The sequence below is a fragment of the Colossoma macropomum genome, unplaced genomic scaffold (assembly GCF_904425465.1).
Source record: "Colossoma macropomum unplaced genomic scaffold, Colossoma_macropomum, whole genome shotgun sequence".
In the NCBI taxonomy this organism is placed as follows: Eukaryota; Metazoa; Chordata; class Actinopteri; order Characiformes; family Serrasalmidae; genus Colossoma; species Colossoma macropomum.
In genome coordinates, this window is record NW_023495007.1 from 1,477,083 (window position 1) to 1,496,433 (window position 19,351).

The following is a 19,351-nucleotide window of genomic DNA, read 5'->3' on the forward strand; positions in this document are numbered from 1 at the left end:
AAATAAAGCTTAAAAAACAGCCTGTTTTGATTTCACTGTTTTTGTGATTCAACCTATAGCATGTAAGCCTTGCCCATTCAGACTGAAGTTAAAAGAAGCGTTTCAGCCCAGACTGATTTTCCAGTCAGATATAATTTACTGCAGCCAGTCAGCACAAAGATCATTTACACATATCAGTCCCAAAGGCACAATAACAAAAATGGCCTTTGTAATTCTTAGTGGTAATGAGAGGTTGGAAAATAGTCATGTGAAAATGAATTATGATTGTTTCTGGAAAATAAACCACACAAATGTAATAAGTTTCTCTCAGGACGTAAGATAAAGTTTAAGCGAAATGTTGGCTATGGGCAGTTTAAAGCTTGTATCTAAAGAGTAGAGGAGGCTTGGAGTCAAAGTTTACCACACTAACCATCTACTGTAATTATCCAACGAATCCGCATCCACAGTAGCTATGATGTCCATGTCTGCGTTGGCCGTAGTAAAATGGATGCATGCGGAGTTGCAGCTTTCTGCCTTTTCTACCACTACATAGCAATGCTGAAGTAGTATTAAGTCACTGCTCAACACTAGCAGAGAATATGATTGTAAAAAGCCAGCCATTGTAACTCGTTGTAGCGTAAATTCCACCTGACACTTATGCGAGGGAAGCTCTAAATAAACACTGTAACTTACAAACTGCACACCTTAATGCATGTGATGTAAATAGATATATTTTTTAAATAGACACAAAAGCTGTACATTTGTAGATGATTTATACAGCATTTTAAATACTTTGTGAACAACAACAAGAATTTATTAAATGATAATGTTAATTTTGTGATGAATGGACAAATATAAATACTCTAAAATCACTTGAAATAAAATCTCTTTACATTAACTTACATTGAAAGGTAAGAGGGTTTTTGCCCTCTCCTGTAAAGTTACTATTTTGGAGATACTTGTTTTTCTTTGGACAGTGACTATATATATATATATATATATATATATATATATATATATATATATATACATATACATATATATATATATATATATATATATATATATATATATATATATATATATATATATATTCATGTCGTGAAGCACTTTATTAGGTACACCTCCCTTGTTTCTACACTCACTTAAACACTGCTGTAGTCCATCTGTTTCTCCGCATGCTTCATTAGTCCCCATTTACTCTGTTATTGGTCAGGACCCCCCTCAGGACCACCACAGTGCAGGTATTTTTTTGGGTGGTGGATTTTTCTCAGCACTGCAGTGACATTGATCTAGTGGTGGCATCTTTGTGTGTGTTGTGCTAGTACAAGTGGATCAGACACAGCAGTGCTGCTGTTTTTAAACACTGTGTCTAATTGCTGTCCACTGTATAAAACACTCCTACCTTGTTGGTCCATCTTGAAGATATAAAATCAGAGACGATAACTCATCTGTTGCTGCATAGTCTGTGTTGGTCATCCTCTAGTACTTCATCAGTGGTCACAGGATGCTGTTAGCTGGATATTTTTGGTTGGTGAACTGATCTTATTCGAGCAGTGACTCTAAGGTGTTTAAAAACTCCAGCAACACTGCTGTGTCTGATCTACTCATTCCAGTATAACATACACTAATACAGCATCATCACATTAGTGTCTCTGCCCTGCTGAGAATGATCCACCACCCAAATTATTCCTGCTCTGTGGGGGTCTTGACCATTGATGATGGGGTAATGATGCTCCTAGAGGATTATGGGAAATGGAAACAACTAAAGATTAATCTAGGCTGCCTTTAAATGCTGGATAAACAGGGGTACCTGGCCGACAGCATTTTATGCATACAGTCAATTGTGAAATGACTGGCGTAGGAAGCATGAGTCACATTGCAGACACAGCTGTGATAATCCTTCATTCAGCCCTAATTTATCTTTTTTTATTTCATTCATGAGAGAATCAATTACAGGATTTTTTATGCACCACAAACGCATTCCTGTTTAGCCTTAACATTTGTTGTCTGTAGCGATTGGTGGTTTTTGGAGGTGTGCTTTTGAGGATGATGTAAACATGATGAAGGCCAGTTATAGTTCAGTTATAAATGTGTTTGATCTCCTTTGAAATTCTACTCCAAAAAGTTTTGTGCTACTGCAGAAGGTACTGTATCAAATCACTGTAAATCAGTTGTAATCTTGTTATTCAACCCATGTGTTGAATAATTTTACATAGTTATTTGCTATTGATTTAACTTGTATGTTTTATTTGCCTTAACATTTTGATGATTTGTAGTGTTTGAAGGGTCTGTAACTAAGAAATATCTTTCTTATATTTTATTTAAGATTATTCTACTGACATGAATACCATGGTGTCCTTTGAGAATGCTACACTCTTTCGTCCCTCTAAATTTTATATCAGTGGATTGTCCAACATGCCACATACAAAATATTACTATATGTTTTTGTGCTTTGTGTACGCTGTGACTATTTTAGGAAATTCTTTTATAATAGGCACTATATATCTGGCACGCACTCTGCACACAGCTAAGTATATAGCTGTCTTCAACTTGGCCTTGTCTGATCTGTTTGGAAGCTCTGCTATTATTCCAAAGTATGCAGACATGTTTCTGAGTGAGAACCAGTACATATCTTTTGAAGACTGTCTGACAAGCATGTTTTTTATTTTGCTTTTTATTACCCTGCAGTCCTTTACTCTGATTGCTTTGTCCTTTGACAGAGTAATTGCTATATGTTTTCCTCTGAGGTATCATGCTATTGTCACCAAAACCACAATGACTCTGATCATTGGTGTTATGTGGCTTGTCTCTGTGTCTATAGTTACTGTCCGTGTAGCTTTGATTACCAGACTGTCCTTCTGCAAATCTACCACAGTTTACAGCTATTTCTGTGATCATGGCCCCATCTACAGACTAGCCTGTAATGATAGTAATTTTAATTACATAATAGCTTATGTCCATGTTGCTGTTGTGTTTTGCCTTCCATTAACAATAATAGCTTTCTCATATGTTTGTATTGGTTTTGCACTGCTGAAGATCTCACATGGTGCTGATCGAATCAAGGCTATGAAAACCTGCACTTCCCACCTCATATTAGTGGCCATGTATTATCTACCAATCATTAGTGTTTCTACCACTTCTCTTACAACATATCTACATCCAAATACTAGAATAATCAACTCCGTTCTAACACAAACAATTCCGCCTATGTTAAACCCCATCATATATACTCTGAAGACAGAGGAGGTAATGCAGTCTATGAAAGTACTTTACAAACGAGTTAAAGTGAATTTTGCAATGGAAGAGCCGGTGAAAAGCCTTGCGAAGAATTAAAACAATATAGTAACTGTAGTTTTGGCTTACTTGCATTAAGCAGAGAATTGTTCACTGTTTTTTCATGGAGTTAAAAGACTCAGATGCTTTGTTTAGCATTCAGTTATATATCTAAATGAAGAATTTGTGAATAAATGTCTATACACTGCTTATATATTCATGAAAATGTCCCAAAAAGGTATTTTGAACCTGCATGGTTGTTCTTCATCTTTACAGTTATGTAGCTATTTTCATCAATACAAACAAATTACACATATACATAGCAGAGGAGTTTTCCATAGCAAAAAAAAAAAACAACATAAAAACCAGCACGAAAAAAGTACTTTTTCAGTAAAATATATCGCTGCTGTCAGAACAAAACCTTGTATCTCCAAAATGGCAGAAGGAAAAAACCTACTTTACTTTTAATGTAATTTACACACATTGTAAAGATCAAGAGGCATGTTTAAATTATGTCACAAACTGAAAACCAACAAAAATGGAGATACAAGGTTTTGTTCCGACAGCAGCAATATGCTTCCCCATGTACTTTAAAAGACACCTGTTAAGATTATGGAAAAAAAGCAAAACACATTATTCAGTTGTTCTGTGGCATGTTTTATCCTGTCATTTACTCCTCTGTAAAGAAAAGGTCATATTCCAGTTTTGTTATTGTATGTCATTGACCACCACTCTCATTGGAAATATCAATGGAGGTGGGCTGGGTAGAGAGTGTAGACATTGTGTGGTAGAAGAGAGCTCAGAAATGACTGGGAAGTCAGATTATTCAAGAGAGTCAGAATTCAGCACAACTAAATTAAACAAGCAACAACTGGACACCAAACATATTTTTTAAAGAAAAATAGTACAAAGACAACATATCAAATGTTGAAACTGAGAAATTTTATTGTTTTTTGAAAAATATATACCCATTTTGAATTTGATGCCAGGAACATGTTCCAATAAAGTTGGGACGGGGGGCATGTTTACCTCTGTGTTTTATCACTTCTATGTTTAAAAACACTCTGTAGTTTTGAAAGTGATATGTTTTCCCATTCTTGTTTGATACAGGATTTCAGCTGCTCAACAGTTCGGGGTCTCATTTGTCATATTTTTCATTTCATAATGCGCCAAATGTCTGTGGTGACAGGTCTGGACTGCAGGCAGGACAGTTTAGCAGCCGGATTCTTTTAATATGGAGCAATGCTGTTGTAATACATGCAGAATGTGGCTTGACATTGTCTTGCTGAAATAATCAAGGTCTTCCCTGAAAAAGACATCATCTGGATGACAGCATATGTTGCCAAAACATTTATATATAGTTCAGCATTAAGGGTGCCTTCACAGATGTGCTATGTGCACTAATGCACCCCTATACCATCATGAATACTGGCTTTAGAACTGTGCACTGATAACAAGCTGAGTGATCTTTAGCCCAGAGGACGCAGTGTTCATGATTTCCAAAAATAATTTAAAATGTTGATTTGTCGGACCACAGGACACTTTTCCACTTAACCCCAGTCCATCTTAAATGAGCTCAGGCCCAGAGAAGGTGGCAGCATTCCTGGATTCTGTTTATATATGGTTTCTTCTTTGCATTTTAGAGTTTTAACTTGCATTTGTGGATGTAGCGACAAACTGTTTTCACAGACAGTGGTATTTAGTGGTGTTTCTGAGCCCATGCAGTGATTTCCACTACAGAATCATATCTGTTTTTAATGCAGTGCCGCCTGAGGGCCCAAAGATCATGGCCAGCAAATACTGTTTTTTGGCCTTGTCCCTAACATACAGTGATTTCTCCAGATTCTCTGGACCTTTTAATGTTGTTATGTACCGTAGATGATGAAATCCCCAAGTTCTTTGCTGACAAATGTTATTTTTGAATTGGTGCACTATTTGATCATGCAGCCTTTACAGAGTGGTGAACCCCTCCTCCTCTTAACTTCTGAAAGACTCAGCCTCTCTGGGACGTTCTTTTTATACCTAATCATTTTACTGACCTGTTGCCATCCAACCACCAGTTGTTTCTTTTAGCATTACACAACTTTACCAGACTTCTGTTGCCCCATCCCAACATTTTTGGAATGTGTTGTTGGCATCAAATTCAAAACGGGCAAATATTTTTCAAAAAACAATACAATTTTTCAGTTTCAACATTTGATATGTTGTCTTTGTATTATTTTCAATGAATTATATGGTTTAAATGATTTGCACATCACTGCATTTTGTTTTTATTCACATTTTGCACAGGGCCCCAGCTTTTTTGGAAATGGGGTTGTAAATGGAAAAACTGTGTAAATCGGACCTTTGTACACCCTGAATATACAGGGATAAGTTACTGTGATGGGGTTTGGTTTTATTCTTGCTCTCCATTAGCACAGACTGCTAACCTGAAGGAAAATTCTGGAACATACTCATGCACCAATTCACAACAAGAATGTTAACTTAGCAACCCTCTTGGTGCTCCAGTCTCTTAATGGTTTGTTCTGGTTCTGGTGAGTTCAGTTTCTTAATCTTCAATGTCTTAAACTTGTTTTGTCACATATTCAATTCAAACTTTTATTTGCACTTGTTCAGCCGATGCCAACTGTGAGAGTTCTTTGCTCCGTTCTCTGCTGAGAGAGCTGAAGACGTAAAACTGTGCTTTCCCTGTCCTGACCTCTGGTCTGACTGGCTGGATTTATTTTGTTAAAACATGCCTAAAATATGCAAATATACAATTTAAAAAAACGGAAGTGATTAAAATGAGAAAATGTTTAGATTAATATTTTAATAGCAATATCAGTAAATTACCATTTACTACGTTTACGTCTATTAAATGTTAGTCTTTTTTCTATGATAATAGAATGAGCTGCATGACAGGCTGTACGCTTAGTCTGTTTCCATAAAGGTCTTGTCAAATTTCCACTATTTCTGTAAATTTGATGGAAAAAAATGTTTATTAAAGTTTCATTCAGAACCATATCATGATTATCAAGTCTTTATTGACATCCTCATGAACTGCATAGGCTATTCCAATTTAAACATGTAGGCTTGTTTTCTTATATTGATCTTTTATGTAATTTATGTAAGTCTCACATGTATGAAGGACATATGTCTGACAGTACATTCATTTAATGTGCATAGTATGTGTTTTGGTGCCATATACTGGGTGTCATATATTAAACTTATGTGATAGAGATAAAACAAATATGAATCATTACTAAACTTTTTAATATAGGTTTAGTTAAAAAGATCACAAATAATTTATTAATTTTAAGGTCCCTCTCTATTTGAATTTTTTCTCCTAAAGGATCATGGGAAAAGCAAAACAACAAACGATGCATCTGTGCTGCTTTTAAATGTCAAAAGAAACGTGGTGTCTTGCATGCTGCATTTATGCAAACCATCAATTCGGACCACTGGAGTTGGCAGCACAAAAGTATTCTAGTTTAGCATACAACCTTGTCTACAGAGATTTGTGTTTTTTTCGCGAGGTGCTTTCGAGAATGACGTAATCATAAGTCAGCTATAAATGTGTTTGATCTCTCCTGAAATTCTGCTCTAAAAGATTTTGTCCTGCTATAAAAGGTATTGTATCAAACCACTGCACATCAGTTTTCAACACTCTGTATTATTGTTTCATAGGTGTTGATCAGTTTTACAGAGGCTATTACTTGCCTTTGACGTATTTCATGTTACAAATTCTCCTTTTTTCTCACATTTTATTTAAGACCAGTTTCCTTCTGACATGACTTCTGTGGTGCCCCTTGAGAATGCAACATTCATTCGTCCCCCTACATTTTACATCAGTGGATTGAACAACATGCCACGTGCAAAGTATTACTATATGTTTTTGTGTTTTGTGTACGCTGTGACTATTTTAGGAAATTCTTTTATAATAGGCACTATATACCTGGCACGCACTCTGCACACAGCAAAGTATATAGCTGTATTTAATTTGGCCTTGTCTGATCTGTGTGGAAGCTCTGCTATTATTCCTAAGTATGCAGACATGTTTCTGGTTGAGAACCAGTACATATCATATACAGACTGTTTGACAAGCATGTTTTTTGTTTTTCTTTTTATGACAATGCAGTCATATACTCTGCTTACTTTATGCTTTGACAGAGTGGTTGCTATATGTTTTCCTCTGAGGTATCATGCTATTGTCACCAAAACCACAATGATTCTGATCATTGGTGTTATGTGGCTTGTTTCTGCATTTCTCGTTACTGTCCGTGTAGCTCTGATTGCCAGACTGTCCTTCTGCAAATCTACCATAGTTTACAGTTATTTCTGTGATCATGGCCCTATCTTCAGACTAGCTTGTAATGATAATTCTCCTAATTACATGATGGCCTATGTCAATGTTGCTATTGTTCTTTGCCTTCCATTGATGCTAATAGCTCTCTCATATGTTTGTATTGGTTTTGCTCTGTGTAAGATCTCACATGGTGCTGAGCGAATCAAGGCTATGAAAACCTGCACTTCCCACATCATTTTAGTGGCCATGTTTTATCTACCAATCATTAGCGTTTATATCAGTGCTCTTACAACATACATTGATCCAAATACTAGAATAATCAACTCTGTCTTAACACAAACAATTCCGCCAATGCTAAACCCCATCATATATGCTCTGAAGACAGAGGAGGTATTGCAGTCTATTAAAGTACTCTACAAACGAGTCAAGGTGAACTTTGCACTGGAAGATCCTGTGAAAAGCATTTTGAAGAATTAAAATAAACCAAAAATGAACATAAAAACCAAAGTTTGGCTTACTGTAATAAAACAGAACTGTTGAACCTATTTTCTCATTGAGTTAAACTTAAACGCTCACTTCAGGCTTCCATTACAATTACTTTTTAAAATTATTATCAAAATAGGCCCATGACATATTTGTTTAGCATTCAGATATATATTTGAATAAAGAATTTTTGAATTAAGGTCTATACACGACTTAAATATTCATAAAAACGTTCTAAAAAGTGTTTTAAACCAGCATGGATGTTGTTGAGGTTCACAGTTATTTTCATCAATACAAACAGATGAAAACAATATAAACATAGTAGGAGCAGGAGAAGAAATGTACAGTAAAAACTGTAGCAAGATCTATATTTTAAAGTTTAACATATACTTGCTCATGCTCTTTGAAAGACAACTTTTAAGATGTGGAAAAAAGAAAATTCAGACCTTCTATGGCATCTTTTATCTCGTCAAAAAAGAGCTTATTTTCCAGATTTGTTATTGTATGTCAATGACCACCACTCTCACTGGTAATCACAAATAAGGTGGGTAGTGTATGTAGGGATTGTGCACATTGTGTGGTAGAAGAGAGACCAGCAATGGCTGCTGCAGAGTACGGTGTGTTTGCTTTATAAATTCACTTCATAAATAGCCTTTGGTTACCCAGTTACCATCAATAAGATAATATTCAAGTCTGCAAACATGGGATTTCTATGGGATTTTAATGGTGTTTTTGCTCCAAACCACTGACGGTGTATATTCACATTTAATCTCAGCTGTCTAACTTTGATGCTTGTAACAGACATTCAAGGAACATGTTCTTTATTTTGACTGTTGTGGTTTGGATGACTCCTTTCTTTTTTTTGATGTAGCATGTAAAATTTCAGAATGTAGAGTTCAGTCCCTAGTCTGTACAGTCTATATATGAAAATAAAACCACACAAACAGCCTGTTGTAACTTTTTTTCACTGTTTTTGTGATGTCATGAAAACCAATTTGCTTGTGTCTACATTCTTGCCCATTGCCCATGAGCCTTGCCCATTCACAATGAAGTAATAAAGAGTGTTTTAGCCAAGACTGATTTTTAAATGAGGTACAAAACAGGGTAGCTAGTCAGCGACCATTTACATAGGTCAGTCCTAAAGACACATTAAGAAAAATAGCCTCTTTAATTGTAAGTGATAAAAAGAAGTTGGAAAGCAGCCATGTCTCTCAGATAGAAGATACATTCATTAATTAATTAATTCATTCATTCATTCATCATTTTTAACCACTTAATTCAGATAGGGTTGCAGTAGCAGTTGGGAGGACAGAGAATTTCAGACAGCCCTGTCCCCCGCAAATTCCTCCAGCTCATTGCAGAGACTTAAGCCTGTCTGGGCGAATCTCATCCACCTCTGGTACCTTGCCACTGAGGAGCTGGCCAACTACCTCAGTGAACTTCACCAGGGAAGTGGAGTCTGACATGCCAGAAGCCTCTGGCCCTGACTCCTTTGAGGGAGGCTTGTCTCTTGGGTTAAGGAGTTCCTCAAAGTGCTCCTTCCACTGACCGACAATATCCTCATTTGATGTCAGAGTTTCTCCACCCCAGCTGAGCACCAAAGCAAAGTCACCTCGACCGCTCCTGAGTCACCGGTTAGTTGTCCAGAACCTCCTTGAAGTCAACCAAAAGTCTTTTTCTGTGGCCTTGCCAAACTCCTCCTACACTCTGGATTTGGTTTCAGCCACTGCTGCCACTGCTGCCACTGCTGACTTTTTTTGGTACCTATCAGCTGAGTCTGGAGTCTTCTGGGCCTTCCAGTCCCTAAAGGCCTCCTTCTTCAGTTTGACAGTTACTGCCATGACAGGCACCTACAAGCTTTTGGCCACAGCTACACCTGGCAGCTTCTACAATGGAGGTTTTGAACAGGGTCCATTCAGACTCCATGTCCCTTACCTCCTCCGGAACATGAGAAAAGCTCTCCCTGAGGTGGTCATTCCCAGCACACCCTCAATATTCACTTGGTCTGACCACCATTCTTCCCTGCCATCTGATCCAACTCAAGACCAGATGGTGATTGGTTGACAGCTCAGCACCTCTCTTCACCCAAGTGTCCAGAACATATGCTCCCGAGTCAGAAGAAACGACAACAAAGTTGATTGTTGAATTTTGACCCAAGGAGCTCTGGTCTCACATACACTTATGAACATCCTTGTGTTTACACTTGGTGTTCGTTATGGATAATCCATGCCTAGCGCAGAAGTACAATAACAGTTCACCATTCAAGTTTAGATCAGGCAGGCTGTTCTTCCCAATCACCCCCCTCAAGGTCTCCCAGTCATTGCCAACATGAGCATTGAAGTCTCCTAACAAGACTATGGAGTCTGTAGGCAGAGCCTTTTCCAGAACCCTGCCCACTCTCTCCAAGAAGGCCAAATAATCTGAACTGTTGTTTGGTGTATAAGCACACACAACAGTCAGATTTTTTCTTCCCAGCAATTTTACTATGCATTGAGGCGACTCTCTCATCCATCAGGACAAACTCCAACTGCACAGCAGCCAGCAGGGGACTTATGAGTATCCCCACACCTACCCAGCGCCTTTCACCCTGTGCAACTCCTGATTATGAGAGGGACCAACCCCATCAAGGAGTTTGGTTCCAGAGCCGACACTGTGGGTGGAGGTGAGCCCAAGTATATCTAGTTCGTACCTCTCCGCCTTCCGCACAAGCTCCGGTTCCTCCACCCACTGAGGTTACATTCCACATACCAAGAGCCAGTTTCCGCAGCAGGGGTCCATGCCGCTAAGGACCTCCCTGCCACCTCCCACCACCTATATGGCACTGCACCGGTCCCCCATGCTGGACCTTGCGGGCGGTGGGCCCACATGGTCACCCCACAGGTTGAGCTGGCTCCAAGGGTTGGTCCCGTTAACCCTCTACTAGGCAGGGTACACAATCTCTTGTGTCCCTTAGTCATGGAGGATTTTGGATCATGTTAGTCTGGGTCTTCACTCCAGACCTGTTCATCTTGGATCTTCACTCCAGACCTGTTCGTCTTGGGAGACCCTACCAGGACCCTACCACACTGCTCCAGACGACTTAACTATAAGATCCTCCACACAAGCCACGGCAAGGCCCCGATCCACCAAAGGATAGAAGATACAGTACAATAAAAATGTAGAATATGGTCCTTTAAAGCTTTTATCTGAAGATTTAAAGGACCCATATTGTACATTTTTGAGAATGTAGAATGTGGCTGTGAAATGCTGGTTAGCTGACTCTTATAAAGACAGACTACAGTCCAATTAGCTCACAGAGAGTCTGTTAACAAAGAGAGACAACCAAATCGTTAAAGTGTTATGTGAGATCACATCACCATTTTACACTGTCCTGTCCGTCAGAGATGAAGGTGAAAATATGAGTGGGAGTGTTTATTCCACTAGGGCATTTATGACATTTGACATAAATGGTTTCAACTGAAGGCCTCGGTCTAATAGTCACAGTTTGCCAGTGTAAACAAACCATGATATGCCCAATCAAAAGTTATTTTGGACAGTGATACAGTTGTCATCTTTAACTCATTCAAATCTGCCTCCACAGTATCAGTGATACATCCATGTCTACATTGGCTAAAGTAAAATAGATCACCATGTGGAATTGCAGCTTTCTGTGTTTTCTACCTCTATAGAAAAGAAGCATGATGCTGCTTTTTTTTTAATGGAAAGCTTCAGAGTGAGCGCACATCAGAATTTAGATAGGCAAATATTTATTATTGATTGGTGTCATGAGAATAACGATCAAGGCCACTAAAGTGTAAAGTATACTCCTTTTCACATGTTTTCTTAACCAAAAAAAAATAGTTTGTGACAAGTATAATAATTCTCTGAGATCAAAATGAATAAAATGAGCAAAAAATTACAGACTTGTATTTTTTATTTCTGAGAAATCACTGGGCCTTCTTTGAAAGCTTAGAAAGCCCAGAGGGTTCTGTATCTGTTACAATGAATACGATTGGATTGGTGATGATATACACTTATAGAATATAACATCCTGTATGATTGTTTATATTCACAATATCACAATGGCATACAACCTTGCCTATAGAGACTTGTGCTTTTTTTTTGAAGTGTGCTTTTGGGGATGACGTAAACATAAGTGAGTTATAAATGCGTTTGATTTCTTTTGAAATTGCACTCCTAAAGGTTTTGTCTTGCTGCAAAAGGTATTGTATCAAACCACCCTGTAGATAGGTTTTTAACATCTTGTACTGTTGTTTCATATGTGTTCTTCCTTTTTTTAAGACCACTCTCCTTCTGACATGACTTCTGTGGTGTCCCTTGACAATGCAACATTCATTCGCCCCCCCGCATTTTACATCAGTGGATTATCCAACGTGCCTCATTCAAAGTATTACTATATGTTTTTGTGTTTTGTGTACGCTGTGACTGTTTTAGGAAATTCTTTTATAATGGGCACTATATACCTGGCACGCACTCTGCACACAGCTAAGTATATAGCTGTCTTCAACTTAGCCTTGTCTGATCTGTGTGGAAGCTCTGCTCTTATTCCAAAGTATGCAGACATGTTTCTGTTAGAGAACCAGTACATATCTTATGAAGACTGTCTGACAAGCTTGTTTTTTGTTTTTCTTTTTATGAGCTTGCAGTCCTTTACTCTGCTTGCTTTGGCCTTTGACAGAGTAATTGCTATATGTTTTCCTCTGAGGTATCATGCTATTGTGACTAAAAGCACAATGACTCTGATCATTGGCGTTTTGTGGCTTTTTGCAGTCACTATCATTACCCTCATGGTTTCTCTCATTACCAGACTGTCCTTCTGTAGATCTATCACAGTTGGCAGTTATTTCTGTGATCATGGCCCTGTCTTCAAACTAGCCTGTAATGATAATACTCCTAATTTCATGATGGCCTATGCTTATATTGCTTTTGTTCTTTGCATTCCATTGTTGCTAATAGCTATCTCATATGTTTGTATTGGTGTTGCATTGCTTAAAATCTCACAGGGTGCAGAGCGAATTAAAGCTATGAAAACCTGCACTTCCCACCTCATATTGGTGGGCATGTTTTATTTACCAATTTTTAGCATTTATATGTCTACTCTTACAACACAAGTACATCCGAATACTAGAATAATTAACTCAGTGTTAGCACAAGCAATTCCTCCTATGTTAAACCCCATCATATATACTCTGAAGACAGAAGAGGTATTGCAGTCTATTAAAGTACTCTACAAGCGAACTAAGGTGAACTTTGCAATGGAAGATCCTTTAAAAAGCATGGCAAAGCATTAAAATGATATTTTCACTGTAGTTTAGCTTACTGAACTTTTTCTCTGAGTTCAAAGACTGAAAAGCTTCCCTTCAGACCGGCATTAAATTTGTTATTGTTATTAAAATAGGCCCATGATTGTAGTCTAATGTACTGCAAATGAATGATCATGAAAAGAGTAAGAACATTTATTTGTTCAGCATTTGTTTAGCATTCAGGCATATATTTGAATCAAGAACTTTTGGATAAATGACTATACACTGCTTAAATATTTATAAAAATGTTCTAAAAACTATTTTGAACCCACATGTTTGTTGTTTGGGTTTACAGCCATTATTTTCATAAGTACAGATGAAATATAAACATAGCTGGGGGCAGGCGAGGAAACATACATAAAAAAAACTATAGACAAATCTACATTTTTCAAGATTAAAAAAAAGATAATTTAATAATAATTCAGCTGTTTTGTGGAATGTTCTACCCAGTTATTTACTGCTCTAAAAAAGGTCATTTTCTGGGATTGTTGTTGTTGTAAACTGCATCATTGTTCTTTAGGCTCACATTTATGTAGCCATTGTTTTCATCAGTACAAACAGATAAAACACAAACATAGCAGAGTAAGGTGACAATATTTTTTTAAATATTTGTGTTTCAGCTATTGAAGAAACACACATAAAACAATGGAAAAATATGTATATCTTTCCATTTATTATTTACTTCCCAAGACGTTTGAACGAAATCTGTTAAAATTCCGAAAGAAATAAAGAAACAGTTGTTTGTTTTATCCTGTCATGGTCATTGGTTCATCATGGATTGTGGTGTATATTCACATTTTATCTCAACTCTCTTCCTAAATCACAGATATTTAATGCTTGTAGCAGACACTGACATTATATATATATATATATATATATATATATATATGTAATAATCACAGCCCGGCTAACAAAAAGAGATGGCGGTGAATGTATGATTGGTAGTGTTTATTCAACTAGGGCAGAAAGTCTGGTTGGCTTTTTTCACATTTTTGACATTTGACATTTATGGCTTAAATGAAGGCCTAGCTTTAACAGTCACAGTTTGCCACTGTAACCACAGAACCATGAGGAACAAGAAAAGCCCGTTCAAATATAATGTCTCACCGGTGATACATTTCTCTCCTTTCAATGATTAAATCTGCCTTATTGTAGCTATGATGTGTCCGTGTCCACCTTAGTGGACCTATTAAAATAAATGTGGAATTGCAGCTTTCTGTGTTTTTTACAACCAGCGTTTGGAGGGTTACTTTAAATATGTATCCTGTTACAGATTACTGATTACCTGTTCTCTCTCTCTCTCTCTCTCTCTCTCTCTCACACACACACGCACACATACTTTCTAAACCGCTTATTCTTCTGGGTCATGAGGGATCCTATATCAGCAGTCATTGGGCGGAAGGCAGGATACACCCTGGACAGGTTGCCAGTCCATCGCAGTGCGGACAGACAGACATATACACGCACACATACTCATACCTACGGACATTTTAGCATGTCCAATTAGCCTGACTGCATGTTTTTGGACTGTGGGAGGAAACCCATGACAGACACGGGGAGAACATGCAAACTTTGGCCACCCAGCCAGGAACCAAACCCAGGCCCTTCTCACTGTGAGGCGACCCATCGCGCCACTACTAAACAGGCCATTACCTGTTTAAAAAAGTAATGTTAAATAATATTAAATTTAATATTAAAATAATGTAATCTGATTACTTTCTGTTTGGACTACTTGTCTTTAATTAAAGACATAAAATTAAATAAATAAAAAAAAATTCAAATTGTTTAACAAGAATTTGGTGACACTTTATTTTAAGTGGTGCTTTTAGATGAAACAAACACCCAGCAGACTCTCAGTAACATGTCAAAAACATATGGGAGTTAGGATTAGGTTTTGGGTTGAGGTCAAGGGTAAGGTTAGGTTTAGGGCCAGGGTTAGGGTTAGGTTTTGGGTTGAGGTCAAGGGTAAGGTTAGGTTTAGGGCCAGGGTTAGGGTTAGGTTTTGGGTTGAGGTCAAGGGTAAGGTTAGGTTTAGGGCCAGGGTTAGGGTTAGGTTTTGGGGAAGGTTGGGTAAAGTTAGGTCTTGTGTGATGGAAGTAACATATTAACAATACATCTACTCAATGTAAGTAAAGTATCAACAGAACATCTACAAGATATTTACTTCAAAACTATACTGCTCTTCTAGGACTATTTCTTATTTGCCTTATTTTACTTTAAAAAAATGTTGTCCATCATGCCAAAGTCAAAAGATCTTGTAGAAATCTTATTTTGAGAACAACAGTAATAATAATATAGGTAATTCTAAAAACACTAATTGGCCGTCATGTGTGTTCTATCTGCTAAAAGACTGCATGGCTAATCAGGGCTGTGTTCAGCCCCAAAACAACACAGAGCAAAACGTCTATTGAAACAGAAATGCTGGTGTGTTGAACACTCTCTTGTGTTCATGGCAGCTGAGATGGCCATTCTTGGTGTACTTTTCAAAGAATTTTGGAGCCTGATGAAATGAGATTAAATGGGTTTAATACTTCAAAATACATCTTCTATTGTCTTCAATAGTTGCGTACACCAAGCTGCAGCAACTGAATTTGTAGAGGACTTTATTAGATTCCACATTGTGCAATGTATGTTTAATACAGATGGGTTTACATACATGTTGCTGCTGATTGGGTAATACGTCTGACTCACCCATCAAACTATAGAAAATGTACCTAAAAGTCTGTTGCTGTCTGCTACCACACTTCACGATGTTCAACCTGGAAACCACAGCAAAACGGTGTGCAAAGACTGAATGTGCCCCAGGTTTCGTTTGGGTGCATCATGCTTGGACTTTGATGATCAGAATTTGTAGGAGCTCCCTAATAGTAATTGGAGTAATGCTCCGGTGATGCGGTTTATGACAAAATCTGATCGAAATTGTTTCGAAAAGGGCAGTGGATCGAAATAGGCCATAGATTGAAATGGATCGAGACAGGCCATGAGAACCAAAATAATGTTGAGAATTTTATAATCATTTTTGTGTTCATTTGAACAATTAAATACATTTCTTACATTACTATATCTTAAATTAAAATATAAATATATTCAATTCAAGTCACTAAGACTAGTTCTACATTTTTGGCTAATCATAGACACAAGGAGGTGGTCATAACGTTACGCCTGATCGGTGTATGTTTCTTTATTTAACTCTGCAGTGAAAATGTATGTCTGGTGTGTGCTCATGAATAAATGATAAAAAATTAACTCTATGCTATCTAGCTAATTAAGAAGTTATTGGAGTGGGAACATATTAAATAGAATGTAACAAATAGAATGTAAAAAAAAAAAAATACCAGCACCAGAATAGCTTTAGTAGCAAACAAGTTTGCCAATATCAACAACAATGACATTAGGAGCATATAGTTTGCCAGTATTTAGTAATGAATATGTAGAGGTACACACTATCTCATTAGTTAGCTATTTCATCACATGATCAACGAAAATGTTCTGCTTTCTTAATACTTAAATACTTAATACTTAAATAACTCTCAAATAAGAATCAGGTTTGGTGCAAAATCCTATTGTATCAGTGCGACACTGCCAGCGCTAGCCACCTGGAAGTAAGTTCTTTGTTGTGACATAACACTGCTTTCTCCTATAGTGTGTGTCAGGATGAAGGCTGCAGTGGACTTTACATTAAGGGTCGCTAATCAATCATTAAATATATAATAATCAACTATTAGTTTCCCATTATTTAGTTATTAGTTAACTCTTCATTAAGCATTAGCTATTACTTAGTAATTGATTAAGCACTTATCAATTAGTAATTAAGTACACTGTTAGTTGATAAGTTAGTTTGTTGTTAGTTTGTGGCTTACTTACTCGTTATCTGTGTGCTAATTGCTGCTTATTACATTGTTAATTAATAAGTATTTTTCTTCATATAAAGAAGTAATGTGATAACTTACTAGCACTTATGTGTTAATCCCGCTAATTGTCTGTTAATTAACTCTCCATCACCTCCATATATTCAGTTGCTTCACTTTTCTCACTTTGGTTCTTGTTCATTATAGATGCTTATGGTCACATCTGACCGTAAGATGAGCGCACACAAATTCACTGACTGTTTTGTTATTCATCACGTTCATCTTGGCATATCTGTACTCATATCTGGTAGGAGTGCATGTAAATTTGGGCATAAATGCTGGATATGTGGCTAATTAACCAAAACTATTATCAACATAATCTGTAATTGCAACAATAAGAACAACAATAGAAAATTTCAATAATACTAATTTGTGTGCAGGACAGTCCAGTACAAAAGTGGATGTACTTACTTTACATGCACTTTGATATAAACAAGTGCTGCAACTATTTCATGTTCCATTTAAAGACACATTACACTGTGCTTTTGTTTCATACTACTGACTCACAAACACAGCTTTGGTCATACACTGCAATAATACAGCGTTTATTTTAGGGAATTAATTACACTAAACAATCACTCTACTATGTTAACAACACTGAGTATTTTGTTTTATTTTAAGTTTGGTCAGCAGGGGAGGAGTGCACCCACTGCTGGACATCAAACTCCACCCACGAGCACGGCCACATTTCCACATTGTACAAAATTGTTATGAATCAGATGCAGAGCAGTTCATACCTTATAAAAGGCAAAAAAGGTGTTCTTTTTTTACGTAACTTGGATGATTAATGGGCCCTTTTCACAAGATTCGTGATTACTTCCGGTTTAAGCATTAGCAGGGTAAAACTCACTTCCTCTCCATAAAGCTACTGCAGACGAGATGTCAAAATGTTTAGTAGTGAACTGTAACGCTCAAACTCTGAGCTACAACAGCTGTATTTTAGTTTTCCTGCGCGGTTGTGACAGTGAGAGTAAGAAGTGGACGGAAGCTCTGATTTAACTGTAAACAGAGCTAAAATGCTGTATGTTGTTTTTACTGCAGTTCTGCTGCAGCTGCTTCACATCAGGCAGCCTCTGTGTCTTTGTACAACACGCCAGCGATTTCGGTAATTTTCTGTTTTCAAAAGAAAGAAGAACTTTTATATGTAGCATGAATGTTGTAGACTCTGTTTATATTAAGCTAGCTAGCTAACCTATACTGGCTAGAAGCTACTGCTAACCAAACTAGCCCGGCTAACATGAAGCAGCTTTTTCAGATGTTTTTTCCAGCTAGGATTCTCGTTTTTGACTGAGCAATGAAAGGTGGATGTTTTCTGAAGTGCTGCTTCAAAAATTGCCATGAAACTATAAGAATAATGCTGTTTGGCAGATCGCTAACATAGCTAGCGTTAGAGCTAACTTAGCTTTAAAGTTTGCTAGCTACTCATACGAAGCTGGTGCTCCTCAAACTGCTAATGGTAGGCTAGCTAATTAGCGACTGTAGCCTGCTAGCCTACCATAAGCTAATACAGTTTAAACGAGGTCTGTAAAATAGACTTTACATATAAAAGTTTTTGTTTGTGTTTGTCACAAGTCACTGCCATCATGTAGCTAAATGTGTCACAGAACCTGCTCCACGTTAGCCGGCTGGTGGCAGCAGCTGATGAAAGCTAACTAGCTTCCTTATTTTGGGAATACAGTGATGTGAGCAGCTGCAGCAGCAGTAAGCAGGGCTACACCACACACAGCATTTTAGCTGTGTTTAAAGTTAAATCAGTGCTTCCATTCACTTCCTTTTGTCATGATAGTGCACGACAACTAACATATGTCTGTTGTAGCTCAGTATTTGAGCATTATAGTTCACTGCTAATGCTTAATCCGGACGTAATCGCAACTCTTTGTGAAAAGGGCCCATGGCCATTAGATCTTTACATTTTGACAATTAATTACTTCTTAAATTCCTCTTACTTAAGCATTAATTACTGCTTTTGTGTTGTCACTACTTGGAGGGACACAAAAGCAGTAATTAATGGTTAAGTAAGAGGAATTTAAGAAGTAATTAATGGTTGATTAAGTAGAATTTAAGAAGTAATTAATGGTCAAAATGTAAAGATCTAATGGCCATTAATCATCAAAGTT

General features: G+C 37.3%; 3 protein-coding genes across 3 annotated transcripts; all 3 read left to right on the forward strand.

Moving 5' to 3' along the window:
* Window positions 1-2,331: 2,331 nt before the first annotated feature.
* LOC118800829 (olfactory receptor 1-like) lies at window positions 2,332-3,315 on the forward strand. Its single transcript, XM_036560972.1, has one exon. The coding sequence runs from the start codon at window positions 2,332-2,334 to the stop codon at window positions 3,313-3,315; it is 984 nt and encodes a 327-aa protein (XP_036416865.1).
* Window positions 3,316-7,006: 3,691 nt separating this feature from the next.
* Window positions 7,007-8,017, forward strand: LOC118800878 (olfactory receptor 1F1-like). Its single transcript, XM_036561041.1, has one exon. The coding sequence runs from the start codon at window positions 7,025-7,027 to the stop codon at window positions 8,015-8,017; it is 993 nt and encodes a 330-aa protein (XP_036416934.1). The 5' UTR covers window positions 7,007-7,024.
* Window positions 8,018-12,321: 4,304 nt separating this feature from the next.
* Window positions 12,322-13,314, forward strand: LOC118800853 (olfactory receptor 1571-like). Its single transcript, XM_036561003.1, has one exon. The coding sequence runs from the start codon at window positions 12,322-12,324 to the stop codon at window positions 13,312-13,314; it is 993 nt and encodes a 330-aa protein (XP_036416896.1).
* The last annotated feature ends 6,037 nt before the right edge of the window (window positions 13,315-19,351 follow it).

Bases quoted from the DNA above. Each gene is read 5' to 3' on its own strand.
- LOC118800829 (XM_036560972.1), top strand. From the start codon at position 2,332: ATGGTGTCCTTTGAGAATGCTACACTCTTTCGTCCCTCTAAATTTTAT.
- LOC118800878 (XM_036561041.1), top strand. From the start codon at position 7,025: ATGACTTCTGTGGTGCCCCTTGAGAATGCAACATTCATTCGTCCCCCT.
- LOC118800853 (XM_036561003.1), top strand. From the start codon at position 12,322: ATGACTTCTGTGGTGTCCCTTGACAATGCAACATTCATTCGCCCCCCC.